General features: G+C 46.1%; 1 protein-coding gene across 4 annotated transcripts in view; it reads left to right on the top strand.

Moving 5' to 3' along the window:
• The window catches only part of LOC146023302 (urea transporter 2-like), a 61,611-nt gene extending 42,806 nt beyond the window's left edge, over positions 1-18,805 (top strand). The window contains exons 1-10 of one of the 4 annotated variants that reach the window (XM_083155352.1): positions 285-686; positions 791-814; positions 7,911-8,082; positions 8,313-8,502; positions 10,149-10,277; positions 11,839-12,031; positions 14,222-14,369; positions 15,585-15,719; positions 16,611-16,660; positions 18,029-18,805. In XM_083155352.1, the coding sequence (XP_083011478.1) occupies positions 618-686; positions 791-814; positions 7,911-8,082; positions 8,313-8,502; positions 10,149-10,277; positions 11,839-12,031; positions 14,222-14,369; positions 15,585-15,719; positions 16,611-16,660; positions 18,029-18,202 (1,284 nt within the window). In that variant the 5' untranslated portion in view covers positions 285-617 and the 3' untranslated portion in view covers positions 18,203-18,805. Of the gene's footprint in view, positions 1-284; positions 687-790; positions 815-6,461; positions 6,591-7,910; positions 8,083-8,312; positions 8,503-10,148; positions 10,278-11,838; positions 12,032-14,221; positions 14,370-15,584; positions 15,720-16,610; positions 16,661-18,028 lie in introns of those variants that run through there. The other 3 variants (XM_083155354.1, XM_083155355.1, XM_083155353.1) reach the window with 3 other exon arrangements.
• Positions 18,806-22,446: the final 3,641 nt, after the last annotated feature.

The following is a 22,446-nucleotide window of genomic DNA, read 5'->3' as shown; positions in this document are numbered from 1 at the left end:
AATGTCAGGTAGGAGCTGGTTGGCTGGATGTTTATCACTTTTGAAGCTGAGAGAATCTGCCCCTTTATCTCTATGCTTTGATAAAAATCCCCCTTTTAAATTTTTCTTTTTTGTTGTTTTTTAAGTGACATTTTGTTTATGTTGCTTTTGTGCTTTTGCACTTTTGCTATCTCCCTTTACCATGTGCATTATGGGAGTGAGCGGCAGCTGTGGCACAGATAAGGCGGCCTTGTACAGCCCCTGTGTGCAACTATAACAACTGTAACAACTTGCCAGAAGCCGTGAGGCTGTATCAGAGGATACAGAGGAGGTTGCCAGTAACTTCCTACTAGACACAACAGAGGGCCTGAGAGTAGCCGCAAGTGTCTCTTCTATGACGCTTACATAGTACGGATTCAAATCATTGATGGGGTTTTCTATATTTGGAAATACTACTGAATTAGCAGAGGAGTGACCGGTGCAGAATGCCAGCAGAGGAGCTATATTTGGTGGCTACAGGCTGTATTATTAATACTATGTATATATGATGTCCGGGCTGTTTATGGGATGACTTGTCAGTCGTGCTGGGGGAAGTAACCGCACATCTCCCCGCTGCCTGGGGTTGGAGAGTCAATTGGATGTGCTTTATATATTGGATGCTACAACTTGTAAGTTGGCAAACAAACCGTCCAGTGTTATTAAACCTGGTGAGTATGTGTCTGGCACTTGTGGGGGGGGGGGGGGGGGAGTATTTAAGAAGAAATACTTATCAAAAATGATCACAGTAAACAAAACTTTTTTTTGTTTCTAGAACTGGATATTGACATTTAATAAGGTACGGGTCAGTAGGTCTACATGGGGAACAAAGGCTTACATGAGTTTTTCTCATTTTTTGGTGTCTTTGTCGACATAGGTTAACTTGGACGCTGCAATAGTGTACCGCAGCCCCTTCGCGTGTCTCGCTGTGCTCAATAGCTTGGTAAGGTATAAACGGGTCGGCTCAAAAAAAACATAAACTCATATTGACCTTTTGACCATGTCAACTTAATGCATGTTGACATTTTTCAGGGGTCGACTTAATGACTGTCAACCTAGATGGTGTTGAACTAATGACGGCACACCATACAATGGTGGTAAACTGTTACCTATACGCATTGGACATTGTATTATTTGTATCGCCAATGTACAGGTCACGATGGTGCTGTTCATAAAGAATGCCGAAAGATGACTACGTATGTATGATGTAACCATGATTAAAATATGTGGCCGGCTGGGGATGGGACATGGTGTAGGACCATCGCAATACAATTAGTGTATGCCCATAGGCGAATCTAGAATTAAGGTAATGGGTGGTCCCAGATCTAGACATAAAAGTAGGGGGTCCTTTGCGCGGCGTAGCCGCGCATCAAAAAAGGGGGTGTGGCCTCATGGGAAGGAGGCGTGGCATCACAAAAAGGGGTGTGTTATTACACTTTAGACCATACACAGTAATGCCAATTACACATTTTAGCAAACTCCGTAATACCCATTACACATAAAGCCACACGCCGTAATGCCAATTACACATAAGGCCACACACACCATAATGCCCATTACACATTGTGCCACACATCATGATGCCCATTACATACGATATAACAAACCGTAATGCCCATTACATATTTGCCACATAAGTGCTGCTTACCTACGTGCTCCTTGCTAGGGGGTTCTTGCTTGATGGCACCATAGTACCCATTACACATGATGCCGCACACCATAGTACCCATTACACATGATGCCGCACACTATAGTACCCATTACACATGATGCCGCACACTATAGTACCCATTACACATGATGCCGCACACCATAGTACCCATTACACATGATGCCGCACACCATAGTACCCATTAAACATGATGCCGCACACATAATGCCCCTTACACATGATGCTGCACACACAATGCTCTTACACATGATGCTGCACACATAATGCCCCTTACACATGATGCTGCACACATAATGCTCTTACACATGATGCTGCACGCATAATGTCCCTTACACATGATGCTGCACACATAATGCTCTTACACATGATGCTGCACGCATAATGTCCCTTACACATGATGCTGCACACCGTCATGCCCCTTACACATTAAGCCACACATTATGCGTAATGCCCCCACATACCGCCACTTGTAGCATCCCTTAAGCAATGCCCCCAAAAGTGCCACTTACTGTAAATTTTTATATGAGCCTTCGCTGCTGCTGCAGGGAGAGATGGAGAGCGGTGCAGCTGCTTCTATGGGGAGAGGAGCAGAGCGCAGCGCAGAACACGCTCCCACTCCCCTCCTAGTGTCCCCTCTTGCCGAGTGGACATTTGAAATATTGTGCGCGCTGTTGTTGTGCGTGACGTCGGGGGGCACCGGCACCACATGATTAGGGGGGGGGGGGCGGGCTGAGGAGAAAGCGGGGAGAAGAATTGGAGCGGAAGCTGCAGGGGTGACAGTCATTGACAGCTGGGCAGAGAGCAGGGGGCTGCCTGGCTGTATTCAGAGCACTGCAGGTCACGGCTGTTTGAAATAATACCCCTTTCACAACAGAAAATGCAGGGATTTACCCGGGTATATTGTCTCAGGATCATGCAGGGACATTCCCAGGCTGACCCCTTATACACCAGCCTAGTCCCTGCATTTTCTGGTGTGAGGGGGAGAGACAACCACTCCCCTCTCCCTACCCCCTTTAACCAACCAGCTCTATCTTCGGAACCAAATGACCCATTTACATGAGACCAGTATCATATTGAAGAACTTTTGAGTTGGCTTTGAATGATTTTGGTCCCGTGAATCTGGGCTGTTTGGTTCCAGAGAAATCTGTCCTCAAAGAACATAAACATGTCATGAAATTACATTTAAGAAATGAAAAAAAAAACGGTTTAACCTCAATATCCCTGGAACCAATTAACCCATATGGATCCAGCCTGGTATCAGATTAAAGGCCCAGCGATTTGGGTTTGACTGAGATCAACCTCTAGCTTCAGTGATGCTGAAGGGAGAACTGGCAGCCGTTGAACTGGGTGGGGGGTCGGAATTAGCGGGTCCCATGTTATCCTATAGGGAAAACGTTCCAGCTTTGCCTGGCAGTATCTCCGGTTCCCAGGGGGCTAGAGACACGGGGCTGGGCTTGTTGGAAAGCCCCATCCCTCAGCTACAAAGGGCTAATGGGTGGTCCTGTGCACCCCCGGACCACCCCCTAGATTCGCCTATGTGTATGCCATTCCCTGACGCCAAACATCGCAATACCACCATCGAATGGTAAAAGCCGCTGACAACGGAACAAAAACATCAATGTTTGTGAACCATCCAGTGGCGTAACTACTGTAAGGCAGCCCCAGCAGCCGCTTGGGGGAGCAAGCAGCAGCAGGGCCTGTGTGGGCGCCGGCACCCGCTCGACGCACTGACATGCTGCTGCCTGCCGCTGCCCACTGACTGAGCACTGGAGGCGAGTCAGCCGCATCGCGGGTGTGGCCATGGCAGAGATGACAAATTCTCCCACTGATTCAATTGACTGTACACAGAGCCGGCTATTGGCTACTGTGTACCGGATGAGCCGGCAGATGGAAGTGCTAGGGCGGCCTGGGATGCGTCAGAGCCAGGGGAAGCTGCAGTGTCTGCTGGTCTCTCTTCCTCTATCCTGCTTCAGCTTCTCCATTATGCGTGTGACGTCATCACAGCACACGCTGGGGAAACACGCTGGAGAGGAGCCCGGGGGGGGGGCGCGCCACAAAACTTTTTGGCAGGGGGGAGCAAAATTTATAGTTACGCCACTGGAACCATCGCAATGCAGTGTCTATCCCTAGTGTGGGACAACGGCAGATCTTTCCTCTATTTAAATCCTACCAGCAGCCAGGGATGGACAGGACCTGTATAACTGCCCTGGCATGTAATCATGGGCGAATCATGTGGGGTCTAACTATCTATGCTGCTTGGCCTGCCTCGTTCTCTCTGCGGTGCTGGATCGGCCCACCGGCCTTTCTTGGATGGGCATTCTGGCCCTCCAAAAAGCCCCCGTTTTAAAGATGGCATTTGCCCTATGGGCTAAAGCTGTGCACCAGTTTTAGGGTGACGGGGTCTGAACCCATAAATGACCGTATTAGTCATCGCTCTGCTCTCCGTTATTTGGCGGGACGCGCTCTTATCGGAGTCCGTGTCTCAGCAGGAGAACAATGCAAATATTTGAGCAAAAAGTATAAATTTTTGTTTAGAGAAGTTATTTCATCACATCCCAAACGTTTAAGCTGCGGAATGTGCTAATTAGGCTCCGATGTCTGCACAGTACCGTATGTACTGTATAAGTAAATGGGTGCAGTGGCGCCATTCAGAAATCTTAGATAGACCGTCAGTAGGTCGACACCGAAAGGTTGACATTGACGAGGTCAACACAGGAAAAGGTCAACATGAGTTTTTCACAAATTTTTGTTTTTCAGTTTTTGGAATTCTCCATACTTTACCATTCATGTGTGAGGGTACGCGCTACAGTAATTGGGGGCCCGTGTTGACAGGTGCTGACAAAAAAGTGAAAAACTCATGTCGATATGTTCCATGTAAACATTTTGCTTGTGTCAACCTTTTGGCCCTGTCGACCGATTGTGCGTGGACATTTTCTATGTAAAAATTTTGTCTGTGTCCACCTATTGCATGTAGACATTTCAGTCCACACCCCCTGTTACTGATCTGTGCCATTATTATACCGTTACAGTAGGTTGGTAATGGGCTGTCGACAGAATATTGACAGTGGTAGTGTTCATTCTAGCACCCGCCATATTTGATAACCCATGCAGTTCCTCTTCCCTGCTTGGGGTGTCGCTGTCTGCTTTAGTGCTTCTAGCACAGTGTGGTCTGTATATCAGAACTGATATGTAAACCAGAACTGTGCTAGAAACACCACAGCAGACAGCGACACCCCACCCCCAGGAACAGCGAACAGGAACTGCATGGGTTTTCAAAGATGACGGGTGCAAGAATGAACACTAAGCTGCATTCTGACAGTTAGAATTCTGACGAATTTTAGGAAGCTTGTTATTTCTTCTCCTTACCCTCCCCCTATCCCAGTGGTTCCCAAACTGTGCGCCTAGGCTCCCTGGGGTGCCTCGGAGCACTTGCAGGGGTGCCTCAGATTGTTGGTCCAAAACCAATTCAAATTATTTATGTTCAATGTAATAGGCAAAATCAGTGCTTGTGGCTTTCAATTATAAAATATGTGGATAAACAGAAGTGAATCATTTTCTTCACTATATAACTGGACCTAAGGATGACATTTAAGCACAACTTTAATTATTATTTTTATTTTTGGTAACAAACTTTTGGCCTAGGGGTGCCCTGAAAAATATTCTGATACTCTAGGGTGCCGTGAGTCAAAAAAGTTTGGGAACCACTGCCCTATCCCACCCCGGTATACTTATGTTCAAGATGGTGACTGTTGGTATTCAGTGGTTTACGGATTCCTGCGCTGGTCTCCTTACCACCAGCGTCTTGCCCGCCGTGAGGCCAACTACATCCCTGTGTATTCAATTGTGGAATGTATTCAAAATATTTAGGGCAAAGACGGCATAGCTGGTAAATACAGACGAGCACAAATCAAAGCTTTATTGATCTCCTCTGTAGCTGGTTACATATTTCATCTCCTTGTTGAGGACGTCCTGACCGCCCATTGTCACTGAATTATGAGTCTGCAATGAAGAAGAAAAGCTTAAATTGATCTTATATCGTTCTGTTCCTTATCTGAACGTTTCAGTCACCATTTTTTTTAAAAAAAACCACCTGGTCCCCAATAGTACACCCATGGTGGCTCTGTGCCCTGGGCCTCTGCTGGCACCACTAACCCATACTTCCCTACAGATACAAAGGTTTTCATTATAAACTCTGCCCTGTGTCATGATGACCACGTAGGTAGCACCAGTGTCTCAAGCTCAGCCCTCAGTTTATGGTCACCAGTGGATCTTGAAAATGTGACAGGTGGTTATACACATGTCGACCTGCCGGGTGACCTGGAAAACAGGACCTGTTGGGGTCCTGAAGACCACGTTTAAGGACCACTGGAATAGCCCATACAGCCGTCCTGTCAGTGACCACCTGTCAACCATCCTCGGCTGACTGTTATCGTGCAAATCCCGGAATGCTCAGCAGCAGGTACAGGCATTGGCAGGGGCCTGCCGGATACTGTTGTGATTCGCTTTTACTTATAAGCTGCCACAACAGTGTACGCTGCGCTGTACATGGCAAACCTAGAAACCATTTCACAGTAACCGGCCATTAGTGCAATATACTGTACGGCGGCCTACCCAAGCAGAAGTACTAAGCTATACATCTCACACCCCTGACTGGGTAGGCCACATGACTGGGGTGTCAGGTAGGGAAACCAGCTACAGATGGCAGTGTTATCATTTATCTGCTATTTGTGGCCAATAAATAAGTATATGTTGAAGTTTCCATCTTGTCCTTCAGGTCATGAGGCCGTTTTGTGCGTGATGGGTGTTTGTTTAATACCAAATCTTCCCAAGGCATCAAGTTAAGGTGTTGCCCATAGCAACAATATCCTAATACCTGCTGGTTCTGTATCTGTAGTAAATTGAGGTATGTTGGGAGCAAATATAATTCTATAGGGTAAATTCCTTTTCTATATGTCCCAAAAGATTCCCACTAATGTATTCCAGTGGACAGACCTTGTGTATCTCCTGTTATACAGGAACCGGTGTAGTGTACTGATCCATAGAGTGCAATGTGTGGTAAGGGGATCACAGGTGGGACACGGTCACTAGCTCTCCAGTAACTAGGTCGACATGACTGAAGGACGACAGTGAAAAGTTCGACATGGGTTTTTTTTTTTCGTTTTTTTTTGTGCCGACGGGCGGTATTTCATGCCCTACCATCCACTATGGCGTGGTGGGAGAATAAAATAGTGTGCCGAGTGTAGTGAGGCACCATGCCCGAAGCATGGCGAGCTATGCGTGGGGGCGCGGTGCTACGTTTCAGTGTCCATGTCAACTGTGTTGAGTTTCGGGACCCAAAAAAAAAGTGAAAAACCCCATGTTGACCTAATGACCTGTCAACCTAACCCATGTTGTCCTAGTGGTGTTGACCTAGTTACTGTCTATCCAATAATCCCATTCTGTATGGTTACAATGCTAAGGTCGACAGGGTTCTAGGTGGACATGGGTTTAGGTCGACATGTTTTTTTTTTTTTACCTGAATGTCGACATAGTTGGAAGTGAACTGCAGCCCCTCGCTTCGGGCACACTATTTTATTCTCACACCATGTTGACCTAGAACCCCGTCGACCTTGTTGCCTGTCTACACAACGGTGTCGACCTAATGACTGTCGACCTAAGTCTGGTCGACAATACGACCGTATGCCCTGAGGTGGGGGGTGGGTCCATCGACAGGAACGAAAAGTGGCGGAGCTGAGGTTGAGCCACGGACGGCCGGCTGACCTGTTTGTGGGCATGGCTAGAGTAATCGTGTCATTATGCCACACACCCTCCGCCACGCAATGCCAGTATCTCAGGCTTTGCACTGTGGGGGCAGGGCTAAAATGACATGAACACGTCATTTGACACACTGACCCCCTTGCCGAGGGGCGGTTCACGGGAGATGGAGGGCTGTGCTGGAGGGTTGCCCACCTTTGCGGGAGGGGGACCCGATTTCTGGGACCCTCCCGGCCATTCAGGGAGGGTAGGCAACCCTAACATAGACCATTTTGTACCGTTTAATAATTGTGATCAAGTAATTCAGAACTAGACATTAACCGAATACACAACTGAAGGACAGTCACAAAAAATGTGGATCATTGGTGTAGTAGGGTATTGGCGTAAAGTCCTCACCTGCCACGTGATTGTGATGTATCGATTATCTACGTGGTGTTAATATACTCAATATCCAATGCTTCTTTTCTAGCAATACATGAAAGTACAAACCATGGAGAGTCAAATTCCCATAAATATGGTCCAAACGGAGGAGAAAAAGCCGGTGGCGAGTCCGGGGCGGTGCACCACTAGCTCTGGGATATTGTGTACGGCGGTCCATTACATTTCAGGAGAGATGAAGGAATTTGGAAACTGGCTGAAAGGTAAAGGCGGGTGGATGGGTTGCACGTCTATCGCACTCGGATAACCCGATCCATTTATTTCCGGTTGACCGTCAATGTGGCAGAAGCGGTCTTGGCTACTCTTGTATTATTTCTACAATATTGGTTAGTTTTGTTGGTAATGACTACAGAATGTGACCTGTACAGTACATAATGCACAAACTATCTTATCTGTAACAGCAAGTATCATGTAATATTTCCTTCCGTTCCAGATAAACCCGTCCCGTTCCAGTTCATTGACTGGTTCTTGCGTGGAACGTCCCAGGTTATGTTTGTCAACAATCCCATCAGCGGACTTATAATTATTGCTGGACTCTTCCTGCAGAATCCATGGTGGGCGATTGCCGGCTGCCTAGGGACGGCCGTGTCAACTTTGACCGCTCTCCTTCTCAGCCAGGACAGGTATTAACCAAATACTGTAGGTCTTTGTTAGATATCCTATCTGAGTAGCAAAGAATGGAGTATATACGTCCAGAGCAAGTGTTAGGCTGGGGAGTCAATGTGTACGGTTACTTACAGTACACCCAGCTAATTTGTGGGGTATCAGGATGATAGGTCAACAATCAATAGCTCAAGACCATATGGAAGAGACAAATTAGGTTGGCATGGTGGAGTCGGTGCATATGGTGGACACATTTAGCCAAACCTTTTCTTTCTTTCTATTTATACTATACCGGCCATGTGGATTACGACCAGGAATAGTAACTTGCAGAGCACGTACATTTCTTCGAAATAAAATTCAAAAATGTCTTGATCCTTTTTGTCCTGTCAACCTTTTACATGTTGTCCTAACCACAGTGTAGACCTTTTTTTTAAACCCTGTCGATATTGTTCATACCCATTGGTTTGTACCAGTGGCTGTAGTGGAGGGGCTGAAGCACAGTTCCAAAGGGGAGACGCACCAACTGCAAGTGAAATGTCGGTGGCAGTTGGTGGCTCTCCTATTTGAATTTTGAACTATGCTGCAGCCCTACCCCGAGAGCCGCCACACGTCCATTACCCATTCTGTGGTGTGCTGTAATTTTCATGAGCACGCGGTCTACGAAGTCGTTATCAGTCGGTGTGCTCAGTAAGGCATGGGGAACATTGCATCATTGATTGGACAGGTCGCTGGATCCTTGGCTCAATAATGAGATTAGGACACAATATACTCCCATGCTGCCTCACTAGTACGGGGCAAATTTGTTGAGCTTAGACTCGATAATTAGAATTTGGCGATCCAATATTATGGTATCAGCAAAATGGGACAGTCATGTCTTTTGGGCCTGTCCCATTTTCCAAACCGCAGGTAGAAGCGTCCTGTGGTTGGGAGACCCTCTGTCATTTGCTGCTCTGCAATGGCACAGCATGTATTCAGGGAGAAAGTGGGACATGGGCGCATGTCCAGCCGCTCTGAGCGACGTCAAACGGTCACAGTGAAGTCAATCGCTGTTGTGGCACGCCCACTTCAGTTGATGCCCTTTTAGGGCACTTATGCTGCTCCCCCAACAACAATGTTGAGAGGTACAGTATGGCTAATGGCATTGTAAATTCGATCACAGCAGATATCGCCAATGCCTGCTGTGGTCCTCCTAAGATACTTCCCACATATGCATAATACAGTATTTGTGGTGTTTATAATTTCACACAAATATGTATATTTTTTTTATAAATCTGATCCTTAAATCTGCTTTAATGAGAATCTTCTCCTAATGGTGGAAGTGTCCAAATCCTAATGCATGAATCTGTACTGGACTGGAAAATGTCAGACAAGGATGCAATTCTGGTTCCCACACATCAGGGACACTAACTCTGTAAGGAGCAGCAGATTACATGGTGGAATTATTCTTGCACCTTGTCCGTCCTTCCACTTTTTTTTTTTTTTCTTTCTTTTTCTGTGGTTCAAATCAAGAACCGAACCAAACTCTAGGAATGGATGATGGACTTGTGTAGTAACTTTGCATAATTGATCTTAAATATGTTAGACCTTGGTTCTAGTAACTTGGTAGTCCTCAATAAGTAAAGGTCACCTATTTTACTCTAACCATCATGTCTGCCTTAAACCACAGATCGGCCATAGCCGCAGGTCTCCATGGCTACAACGGGATCCTGGTAGGCCTGCTCATGGCAGTGTTTTCTGCTAAAGGAGACTGGTACTGGTGGCTGCTGATTCCTGTGGCCGTCATGTCCATGACTTGGTAAGTTCTACATCACTACTTACTGCTTTAAACGTTTGATTTTATGATGTCATCGCTCTGTCTGGACTCTGTTAGTGATGCAATAATTTTCAGCAGTTCTTTGGGGCATATTTATACATTGTTGAGTAGTACAACCCCTCCCCTGGTATTCGAGATTGCTCAAATATTGTATGATTTGCAGATTGGACCCTTTGGTGTCCTTCATTTTTGCCTACCTGCCCCTCTCCATGAGGGAGAAAATGCTCTGTTCCTGGACTTCCCTGGTAATGTATGATTGCCATCACTTGTAGGGGGAGCTAGGTAATTGATAAGAAAGGTGTTTCACCACAGGTGATGGCAATCATACATTACCTAGGAACCCAGTGGGTCAGGTAGGCAAGTATGGTGTTCTGACAACAGTACTTTTTATTATCTGCAAGATATTACAGTCAGTGGCGTAGCTAGAAATCCCCCCCCCCTCCCCCTGGCAAAAAAAATTCCAGCGCCCCCTCAAGAAGGGGTTAGGCGATTGACTATGGACGCCGCTGGCTGAGCTGACAGGTGACCCAGGCAGCAGTGAGCGGGGTCCCCGTCCCATGCATATGTAATGAGCGGGACCCACTCATTACATATGCACGGGGCGGGGACACGCTCATTCAATATGTACTGCACTGCATCCCCGCTCATTAGATATGTACAGGGCGGGACCAGCTCAGTGCTCCCTGCTGCCTTGGTCTTCTGTCAGTTCAGCCAGTGGTGCCCACCACAGACCCCACTGGCCCCGCTCCCCCAAGCCACCGCAGGGTCTGCCACATATGTAGCTACGCCACTGATTACAGTGCAGAAGATGAAGGCACACCGTGGTAATCAAGGAACATACAAATTTAAATAAACCCCCTATGAAAAATAACGGGAAAAGAAAAAAGTTTAATAAAAACAACATATTATAATAAACCATCTCCTACTGTGAGAATTATAAATTTTAGCAGTCACAGTAGCTCTTTCCCCGATGTATAAGGCGATAGCCTCTCCCTCTTAATGATCTGGGCACACATTGGACTATATCGTCATACCCTCCAACATCTGAAGAGCAAAAACCAGTCCAAATTCGGAAAGGGGGCTTGGTCGCAGGTAAAGGGTGTGTGGTCACGCCCTTTTTCCTATACTTAAATTGGGCAGTTGGGCACCTACAAAAGGCTACAGGCCATACAAAAAGGTACTGGTCACGCCAAAAACGTACAGTTGGAGGGTATGGACCGACGGCAACAACGATGGTGTGGGGGTGGAGCGGGGACCAAATTGCCCTCATTAATGATGTCCTCCATCATCTGTACTTGCAGTTCGATGGTGGACATTGTTAATGAGTTGCAGGAGTGCTCGTCGTTAACAAGATGCATGAAATTATCGTTATCGTGCATATCATTAGATGTTACGTAATGGCTAAGTATGATCTTCTTGGAGCGGCTCTCTATATATAACAAGGTTACCGTAATCTGCTGAATGGATCTCTGATCTGGGAGAATAAAGCGATCTGTCATTGTGTCACTGCATCGTTCTAACCGGTAACTGTCTCTCTCTCCAGCCCGGTCCTGTCCAGCGCGTTGGCGTCCGTATTCAGTAAATGGGACCTGCCGGTGTTCACGCTACCCTTTAACATTGCCGTGTGCCTGCACTTATCCGCCACTGGGCCGTACAATATATTCTTTCCCACTGTGGATATCGGACCTATAGATGCTGTTCCGAACATCACCTGGTCCGATGTCCAAGTAACGCAGGTAGGTTCAACACTGTTCCGTTGTCATACATTGGGGGGAATATACCAAGATGGGAGTTCTCTTTCAGATGGGATGTTGCTATGGGAAACCAATGAGACTCTACTTATCTATTTAGCATGTTCTTTAAGCTGTCGCTGTCCTTGTTTCTTGTATCTAAATATGATCTTGTTTTCTTAGTGTGTGACTTATATCTACAACTATAAGGGTCATGGGTCAAACACAGAAGGTCAACAAGGGTTAGGTCAACACCAGAATTAGGCTGACAATGGGATGGTTTTTTTTTAGTGCCACAGAGAATAGGAGGTAGTATAAACTTTAACCTTGAACTGCACATAATATAACATGGAGTATTAGGGCCACATTTATCAAACCATATTTTGCGTCAAAATCCCCGAAAACACCAGTTTTCTGGGTTTAGCCGCAAATATTAAGTATCCCCTGCTGCGATGCCCCCCTCACCGCCGCCGGCCGCATCCTCCATAGGTTTCTATGGGGGGATGCGAATCTGCCCGATGGATCATCACGCAGCCCGGCTTGGCATCCCTGGGCTACTAATACAGTCCACAGCGCAGCGTCCTACCACCCCACCTTACAATGGGCTATTGCCATCTCAGAATGGCGATAGCCCATTGTAAGGTGGGGTGGTAGGAGGTTGCGCTGTGGACTGTATTGGTGATTGGGCGGTGGAGTGTATAATAGGTACACTACAGATCCCTTACAGAATGTGGGGAAGGATAGAGGTACTGTACAATATAAAGATCATCCATTTGAAACCACGGTATAGTAATTTATTTCTACCTTACTGAAACCCTTTCACTAGTGATGGAGAGCGCAGAGTGACACCGTATGGTGTACCTCTATCCTTCCCCCGATAGCCCATTGTAGCCTATGGCTGTGGGATGATCGCACTGCCACCAGGGCCGGCGGGGAGTCTGCACTAACCGCGCATGCGCAGACCCCCACAGGCTTCCTGCTCAGACCATCACAGGAACGGGCTCTTTTCAGAGCCCTGTCCTCAGGTATGATACATACCTCCGATGGGATTGCATTGGTAGCATTCCACAAAGATCGCATTGTAAATCCAATCCATGATAAATGGGCCCCTTAGTCAGTGGCGTAGCAATAGCTCCTCAGCCCCCGCGGTCGCTTGGGGAAGTTTGGGCACCACGGGGTCTGTGGAATCTATAACCGCCGCAGAATCTTGCATCCTAAATAATGGTCTGCTGTAGGGCGGCCATTTTGGATGTGACATTCAGAGAGCGGAGCAGGAGCGCCTTCATCCCTAAATCAGCCCCCGCCTGTTGCTATAATCCATTGTTCCTTAAGTATGAGTAATTAATATCTATGTGACTGACGTTCTAGCAGAAACCAGCGAACCCTACATCAGGCATTCCCAACCACGGTCCTCAAGGCCCACCCACAGTGCAGGTTTTGTAGATATCCAGGCTTGAGCACAGGTGACTTAATTAGTATCTGAGTGATTCTGATTAAACCATCTGTGCTGAAGCCTGGATATCACTAAAACCTGCACTGTTGGTGTGCCTTGAGGACCGTGGTTGGGAATGCCTGCCCTACATCATCCATCCTCTCCTGCTATAGCGGAATAGCACCATGGTAAATCTAAGAGAATGCAGACATTGGACCTGTATGGAAAAATGGGTATTTCTAATCTCGCTCAATAAATAATGTGAAGTAAGGATATATAAACGTATCCAGGTTTTATGGATCCAAATGGAAGGGTGCGTACACAACTCCTCCGGCACATCTCGTATATGTAAAAAATCAAAAAGAAAATCTACATAATGTAATACTGTAAAGAAAAGTCTCTTAATATATTGGCCCCAAAATGGAATTTAAGAGACTTTTCTTTACAGTATTACATTATGTAGATTTTCTTTTTGATTTTTTTTACATATACGAGATGTCGGAGGAGTTGTGTACGCACCCTTCCATTTGGATCCATAATACCTGGATACGTAAATATATCCTTACTTCACATTATTTATTGAGCGAGATTAGAAATACCCATTTTTTTGGGTATGAATTGTGTATTTTGGAGGAACTGAACTATTCCTCTTTGGTGTTCTTTCACATTTCTTCACAAGGCGCAGTAAGTTCTGTAGGAAACATTCGGTTCCTTTGGACCTGTGTGGACTGGTGTATAGTAATCCTCTGCGTTCCGTCTTGCAGTTGCTGAAGGCTGTCCCGGTTGGGGTCGGTCAGGTGTACGGCTGTGACAACCCGTGGACTGGGGGAATCTTCTTGGCTGCTCTTTTCATCTCTTCCCCGGTGATTTGCATGCACGCAGGAATTGGATCAGCTTTGGGCATGATTGCAGGTAAATATGTGACTCTCTTATGTACTGTGTATAGCAAAATAAAATATGTATACTCTTAGGCTGTCAAGCTACAACCATAAGGAAATCTTGTATCCTCTTTTATATTTCTTCAAGTTGGAGCCTGAATTTCCCGACGTGTGTTTCGCTGTGTGTGTCATTATTTTGGTCTCCCTCATTCTCTCATTCCTTTGCCCATATCCGTTTCTCTGCTGCACAAAAGACTGCAGTTAAAGACCGGGCCACCGAGAGAGGGGGGTACTAATTACCCAGGCCTGGGCTTGCTAGAGGGGCCCGGCAGGGGCCCTGATCTGACCCCCCTCCATTCCTCCCGGGCAGCAGCACACACGTACAGCATGTGGTGTGCTGACAGCAGGCTCAGCATGAGCGTCTAAAGGTGGCCATGCACACGCAGATTTATCTTCAGATCTGGGTGGTTAGAAAAAAAACATGGTTATGGATGAGAGCAAATGACAGTTGACCATTTGCTTGGAAATGCTGGAAAACGGACAAACTGTCACTCATCCATAACCATGTTTTTGTTCCAACCAGACAGATCTGAAGATAAATCTTACTAGTGTATGGGCACCTTAACTGACCGCGTGAGAGCTCATGCTGAGCCTACTGTTAGCACAGCACATGCTGTAGGTGTGCTGCTGCTGCTGCTGAGGGGGGGGACAACACTCCCTCCTCCACATTATAGTGTTTTTTTTTTTCACCCCCCCCCCTAAACAAGTTGGAGGCGTGATCTAATTATGGAAGGTGGCCATGCCTCTCGCGATTAGTGGGGCCCGGCATGCCTCTCGGCAGCCCTGGTTACAGATCCCTAGCGGAGATGTGAATGCCACCAGGTTGCTATAAGAGCCTCATCTGCTTCTTTATATGCAGCTGCAATATGCAAATGCACAGGAGGTGCCCAAGTAGAGGCCTCCTACCAACTACTCTGATCTGTTGCTGCATTCTGAAGATGCAATATCACATCACCTGCATGAACATGCGCAGATCTGCACACAGCGGAGACTTGCATACATATTACATTTATGTCAATCTTTGAATCAGGACCTCAATAAATATTGGTATTTATATTTGGTGCAAATTTGGTTAAGACATGTTTCCAAGGCGCACAGGCAAAGAGTGTAGATTCGCCAGTTTTTTTTTTTTTTCTTGCTGATTTTGTATTGGCTGATTTTTCTCTGACAGCGTTTTTCTGTTTTTCAGGGTTAAGCCTCGCAACGCCATTTGAGAAAATCTATTTTGGACTGTGGGGCTACAATTCTGTCCTGGCTTGCATCGCGGTGGGGGGAATGTTCTACGCTCTCACCTGGCAGAGCCACTTGCTCGCTCTTGCATGCGGTACGTACATCGTAGCTTGGACAATCTAGCGCTAGACAAAGGTGCTGCGATGTCCGCCAATGGGTCCAAATGTCAACCCAATAATTCCATTGGACATATTGATCGATGCAGTATGAAAATGGCCACTATCAAACTTGTGGCTCATCTTCTTCCCATGATAATGGGGCCGGCCACGCTGGAACTGATCTGGTGGCGTGGCCAAATTGCTCTGTAGGGCACTTTCTGTAGAGCAGTGTTTCCCAGCTCCTGTCCTCGGGGACCCCTAGCAGTGCCTGTTTTTTACAGATCTCCTCTAAGGTCAAAGTGTGAGCCCGCAAGATGAAAAACACAAAATACCATACGTGTTGCATATCTAGTACGAACAGATGCCTCCTCCGACCGCAAGGATCTGACCTGTGTCCTAAGACGCACCATCGGATTACTCTGTCACTATCGATTATTACTCCCCTATGGAGCCAGTGACCCGTCACAGAGGCCAGGAAATCTCATTCTACCATGGAGATCACTGAACTCTTCTCACCCCCAAACGGTGCTCACATGTCGCCGTTTTCCCAAGCAGCCCTCTCCCTGCTTCTGAAATGGCAGTAGACTTTCAATCAATGACCTCCCACTTCTGCCCTGCTTCCGACACCGTAGGACCCATTCGTGCACACACCGAATGGGTCCTGTGCAATGAAGGCTGCAGAGGCGGGGCTACAGCACAGTTCAAAATTCAAATCGGGAATCCACACCCACTGCCAGTGAGTCAGGTTGGAATGGCAGTTGCTGTGCCTCCCCTATTTGAATTTTGAACTGTGGTGCAGCAGCTGGTCTCTGTATGTTGGGTGGTATTACATTGTGACGATGAACTGTACACTAAGACCATTATAATGTATTTGTTCTGTCTTGTAGCTCTCTTCTGTGCGTACCTGGGTGCGTCGCTGGGAAACATGATGTCTGTGGTAAGTATCACTTCTTGTTGTATAACAGTATCGCTTATCGTCTGTTGCAGGAATATCGTTATGCTTAGGCCTGCCATTGCTTTAACTATATGAAAATAATGGCGTGCTGTCCACATGTTTGTACCAGTATGATAAATCTAGGGTATTGCCGCCTTCCTGGTATATATTAGTCATTTTGTTGTGATATCCCCAACAGGAGCTGTATTCTGGGAATCCCTACAAAAGCTATGGATCCCCAGGAGTTCAGGAGGATCTGGCACCCTCCGTTTCCAACTGCAAAGGCTGTAAGGGGAAATTAACTAAGATGGGAGTTCTATTTTACATGGGATGTTGCTTCGGGCAACCAATCAGAATCTACTTTAATTTAATTAGCACCTTCTAGAAGATAATAGAGAGCATCTGATTGGTTGCCCATGTGAAATAGAATTTCCCCTGTAGAATCCTTTAGGGGCTGCTAAAGAACGTGTCAACCCATGGCCCTTATTCAGATCTGATCGCAGTACAAATTTGTTTGGGAAATAGGCAAAACCATGCGGCACTGCAGGTGGGGCAGATGTAACCTGTGCAGAGAGAGTTAGATTTGGGTGGGGTGTGTTGAACAGGGCAGCCGAGAGGGGGGGGGGAGCGGGTACTAATTGCCCAGGCTTACTGGAGGGGCCCCGCAGGGGCCCTGGTCCGACCCCCACCCCTCCCTCTCTGTCCCTCCCGGGTAGCCACAGCATCACACAATTCTACAGCATGTGCTGTGCTGACAGCAGGCTGAGCATGAGTGTCTCACTGACAGCGTGAGAGGTAATGCTGAGCCTGCTGTCAGCACAGCACATGCTGTAGGTGTGTGCTGCTGCTGCTGAGATTACAGTTTAGCGTTTTCTTTCACACTCCTCTAAACATTTTGGGGGCGTGGTCTAAGTGTGGGAGGTGCCCACACCTCCCACACTTAGGCCACGCCCCCAACATTTACCGGGGCCCGGAATTCCTCTCGGCTGCCCTGGTGTTGAAACTGAAATCTAAATTGCAGTGTTAAAATAATGCAGCTAGTATTTACCCTGCACAGAAACAAAATAACTCACACAAATCTAACTTTCTCTATGCATGTTACATCTGCCCCACCTGTAGTGCAACATGGTTTTGCCCATTTTCCAAACAAATTTGTACTGCGATCAGATCTGAATAAAGGATCATGTGTGTTCCAAATTGAGCCACAGTCCCTACGGTGGAACCCCACAGACATCTTAGTTTATGGGAGGACGGGAATGACGGCACGTCATAGATATCCTTTTTCAAATATAATGCTGGAAACAAATGACCTTCTGTTTTATTACACCGGCCTATAACTCCGCCTCTTCCTGTTTTTCGCTCTCTTTGTAGGTTGGGTTACCGTGTTGCACTTGGCCGTTCTGCCTCTCCGCTCTCACTTTCCTCCTGATCACGACGAACAACCCGGCCATTTACAAGCTGCCGCTGTCCAAGGTCACTTACCCGGAGGCGAATAGGACCTATTATCTCAACCTGAAGAATCGGAAAGAGAAAAATCATCTCTGAGCGCCACATGAACTAAAAATTCAAGAGTTTTTGCACTTTTTTACTTTGGTTTAAGAAATCATCCCATCTATAATGGATCATTCTCTCTACAACTTGTTCGCTTCGAGGACCAGTCATGCTGTTTTGCACCAGTAAAAATCGACGCGGCAAAAGGACTAAGACGGGTATGGTGGAAAAGATGTGTGGTTTGCAAAACCTATATCCTACGAGAAGATTGTTTCCGGCTGTTGTGAATTAAAGGGAAATGTGAATGTAACATTACCGCCATTAGCTTGTATGTAGATTATTTTGTAACTGCCGATTTCCAGCACCTTTTGATATTTATATACAGCGGGTCGATGTTCCATGTAGCGCTTTATTACGAGGGACAATGCCACCGTTCTCACGCGTGTCCCTTGTCGGGATGATTCAGGTTATTGATGAGAACTGTATACCACAAAACTGTGGTATGTCAGTGACTTACAGTACTTGCTGTCCTGGTCTTTCTGTGCACCCTGTATCATTGTGAATAAGTAGTGTTTGTATCTCCGCACAATGTGTGACTTAATATTCTATTTTCATTCTGTGTGAAACGCGTTGAATAAAATAATGAAATCGCTGCAACCTAATATTCTATTTTCATTCTGTGTGAAACGCGTTGAATAAAATAATGAAATCGCTGCAACCTATCTGGTTTGTGTCTTTGCAGTACAGGGTTCAAAGCACTCTCTTGGTACAAAAGGAAAAGCACGGTTACACATTCACCACATAGCAGAAGTATAGAAATCGCTATTCAGCGTTCTTGCTTTTCATCGCAGGCATGCGCCCTGAAACTGCGATCACCGGAGATCAGCATCAGTGCTAGCCGGGCCTCTGACAACCCCGCATATTGTGTGAGCGATCCAGATAAGGCAGGTGTGTCCGGACCATAAGGGGGAGGGCCGCGGCTGCTGGTAAAATGCGAGTGGTGCGCTGTGTAGCGATGCGCTCGCACTTTAGCGATGTGCCTGAAATTTTTTATGGGCACATCACAGGGCAGGACCTGGTGTGCTGTGCTGAACGGCCCCCTCGCAGCCTAATGCTGGCAGTTGTAGTTCAGTAAATCTTCGTTAAACTACACTGAGGCTGAATCAGGCCCCTCATACCAACCCATCAGCTCCTAACTGTACTTTTTCAAACACCGCCTGTAACATGACAGTCAGGAGCTTGTTGTTTTGTAACTTTGGCGCAGATATATTTAGCTCCTAATCCTCAATTTAATGTCTGAGTCTGCAAAGTGACAGTTAGGAGCTGATTGCCCATTGATAAAGTACCAGACACTTTATTACCTCGGGAGCTTAATAAATCTGCCCCTTTATCTCTCTCTAGGCCAGATTCTCTAAGCTTCAAAAATGATAAAATGGAGAGTGATACACAGCCAACCAATCAGCTCCTACCTGTCATGTCACAGACTGTGTTTGAAAAATGTCAGGTAGGAGCTGATTGGCTGAATGTTTATCACTCTCTATTTTATCACTTTTGAAGCTCAGATAATCTGGCCCAATATCTCTCTCTATGCTTTGATAAAAATCCCCCTTTTAAAATTTTTCTTTTTTGTTGTTTTTTAAATCCCATTTTGTTTATGTTGCTTTTGCACTTTTGCTATCTCCCTTTACCATGTGCATTATGGGAGTGAGCGGCAGCTGTGGCACAGATAAGGCGGCCTTGTACAGCCCCTGTGTGCGACTATAACAACTGTAACAACTTGCCAGAAGCCGTGAGGCTGTATCAGAGGATACAGAGGAGGTTGCCAGTAACTTCCTACTAGACACAACAGACAGAGGGCCTGAGAGTAGCCGCAAGTGTCTCTTCTATGACGCTTACATAGTACGGATTCAAATCATTGATGGGGTTTTCGATATTTGGAAATACTACTGAATTAGCAGAGGAGTGACCGGCACAGAATGCCAGCAGAGGAGCTATATTTGGTGGCTACAGGTACAGGCTGTATTAGTAATACTATGTATATATGATGTCCGGGCTGTTTATGGGATGACTTGTCAGTCGTGCTGGGGGAAGTAACCGCACATCTCCCCACTGCCTGGGGTTGGAGAGTCAATGGGACGTGCTTTATATATTGGATGCTACAACTTGGTGCAGGAATACACAAAGTAAACCGATCCAATGGCTGGTCAGAAATTGCATCTGCTTGTTTTAAATTAACCTGCAGAATTCTGGGCTCCTGGGATCTGTAAGGTGTTTTTTTTTTTTTTTATTGGTAATTAGGATAATGCAGGAACAGTGGTAGCAATAAAGGGGATAACTGTAGTGGTAACAAACACGGGGTAATAGCAAGAAGTATCTGGGTGGCAGAAGAGAATACAATACATCGTATGTGGTTCTTTTGCACATGATGTATTGTAATCTTCGACTCTGATCTGACCGCGCATCAGATCTGCGGTAAAACACATGCGATTTGACACATTTCATACGATTTCTCAGCCTGATGAATCGGATGGAAAGGGCCCAAATTGCACTAGAGTATGGGCACCTTTTTAATTTTACACAGTGGAGAAGATGACTGCAGTATCAAATAAGATTAGAGGTTGCAACTCTCCCAGCAGGCTCTGGGTCCAAGTGCCCATCATGTTCTTGTACTAGGGCAGAGGCCGTGCAGCAACATCTTGGACAATAAAAAATGGTGTTAAATTGTGATAAATTAAAATACATGGGATTGGGATATAGTTGCTTTGCTGCAGGAAACCAGAAGGGGTATAGGAGCTTGGCGGCGCATGCGGTTTAACAAACCAAGCACTTCAGCTACAAGGACTGCAACTTTCACGGCTGAAGTGCTGGGTTTGCTTGAACCACCAAAAGGGAAGGGCTGCATCTGATTACTAAATACGATGTTGGTGATGAAGGTGTTGGTGGTGGAAGATGGGATGTTGCTATCGGCAACATCCCATCTTCAATAGAACCTCCATCTTAATGCATTTACCCTGCGTCATCTTGTGTGTGGTGGCTTCCAAATTACTGATCTAATAAAAAAGCATAACCCCAAACGAGCACCATTTATCCATATAAAAATGGTCAACATAGAACAGTGGCAATAGGGTTAAAGTCAGCAGGTTAAAGAGTGCAAACACAATGGGCGGTATTCAATGAGGCTGATTCGCCAGGTTTTTATGGCGATTTTAAGGCGAATTTCTGACTAAAACGGTGAATCGCCCTATTCAATGACCAGATGGCGAATACATTTCAAGGTTTTTTTCGCCATGATTCACCGAGTAGCAATCGCTATCTTTTTATGGTGAAGTGGAAGGTGAACTTTTAAAATAAAGTGTTTTGTGTTTTACAATTGGTGTCAAAAAATCTGGAATTTTATTCTGAGGAGGGGCATGCTATTTTTATTCATGTGCTGTAAGCACATGAATATATATTTAATTAAAAAAAATTTTTTTTTTTTTTTTTTACACAGACCAGCCAGCAGGGGGCCGGAGCCAAGCCGCTCATTAGATATTCATATATTCACTTCACCCGATCATTACATATTCATGATCGGGTGTAGTGAATATACCCGGTCCCCTGAAGGCACCCCCGGGGGGCAGCCTGTGCCACCTCCCCCCCACAAACGTTCTGGGGCAGGCAGGGAGACTTCCATCTCCCTGCCTGCCACCGTCCTCAGGCTCCCTGCGGCGTCCTAAACGGGATTCGCTGCACATCGCCAAAATCCACATTGAATACCGCCCAATGTAATGTATGCTCCTGATGGAGGTATGTTCAATATAATGGTAATGAGCATTTATGGAATTCATCTGTTGGATTATTACAGAACAATTGCCCATAGTAGTAATTATAATTAGATAATGAAGGCATTTAGGGTGACTATAGGGTCAATTTACTAAGCCTCAGTGAGAGATAAGGTAGATGGAGATAAAGTACCAACCCATCCGATTCTGTCATTTTTTTAAACACCGCCTGTAACATGGCAGTTAGAAGCTGGTACTGTATCTCCATATATCTTCTCTCTCCGAGGCTTAGTAAACAGATCCCGTGATGTACAGTAATACAGTGAAATGACTGTCAGAGCATGGAAAAGCTATTTACAATGTACAGTATCTCTGCGGTCCTAAATTCCAGGATACATTAATAGCGCTAATCTACATGAATCACATGGTTTTCAGGTCACATAGAACGTATAAATAGAGACTGTGGTATATAATAATAATAAGGATAAAGGTTAATATTATACAGCTGTGAGTTTTATGAAATAGCAAATATTTAAT

This window comes from Crinia signifera, chromosome 1 (genome assembly GCF_055691185.1).
Source record: "Crinia signifera chromosome 1, ASM5569118v1, whole genome shotgun sequence".
NCBI lineage: Eukaryota > Metazoa > Chordata > Amphibia > Anura > Myobatrachidae > Crinia > Crinia signifera.
The sequence above is the reverse complement of the archived record's forward strand: the minus strand, read 5'-3'. Positions and strand labels throughout refer to the sequence as shown.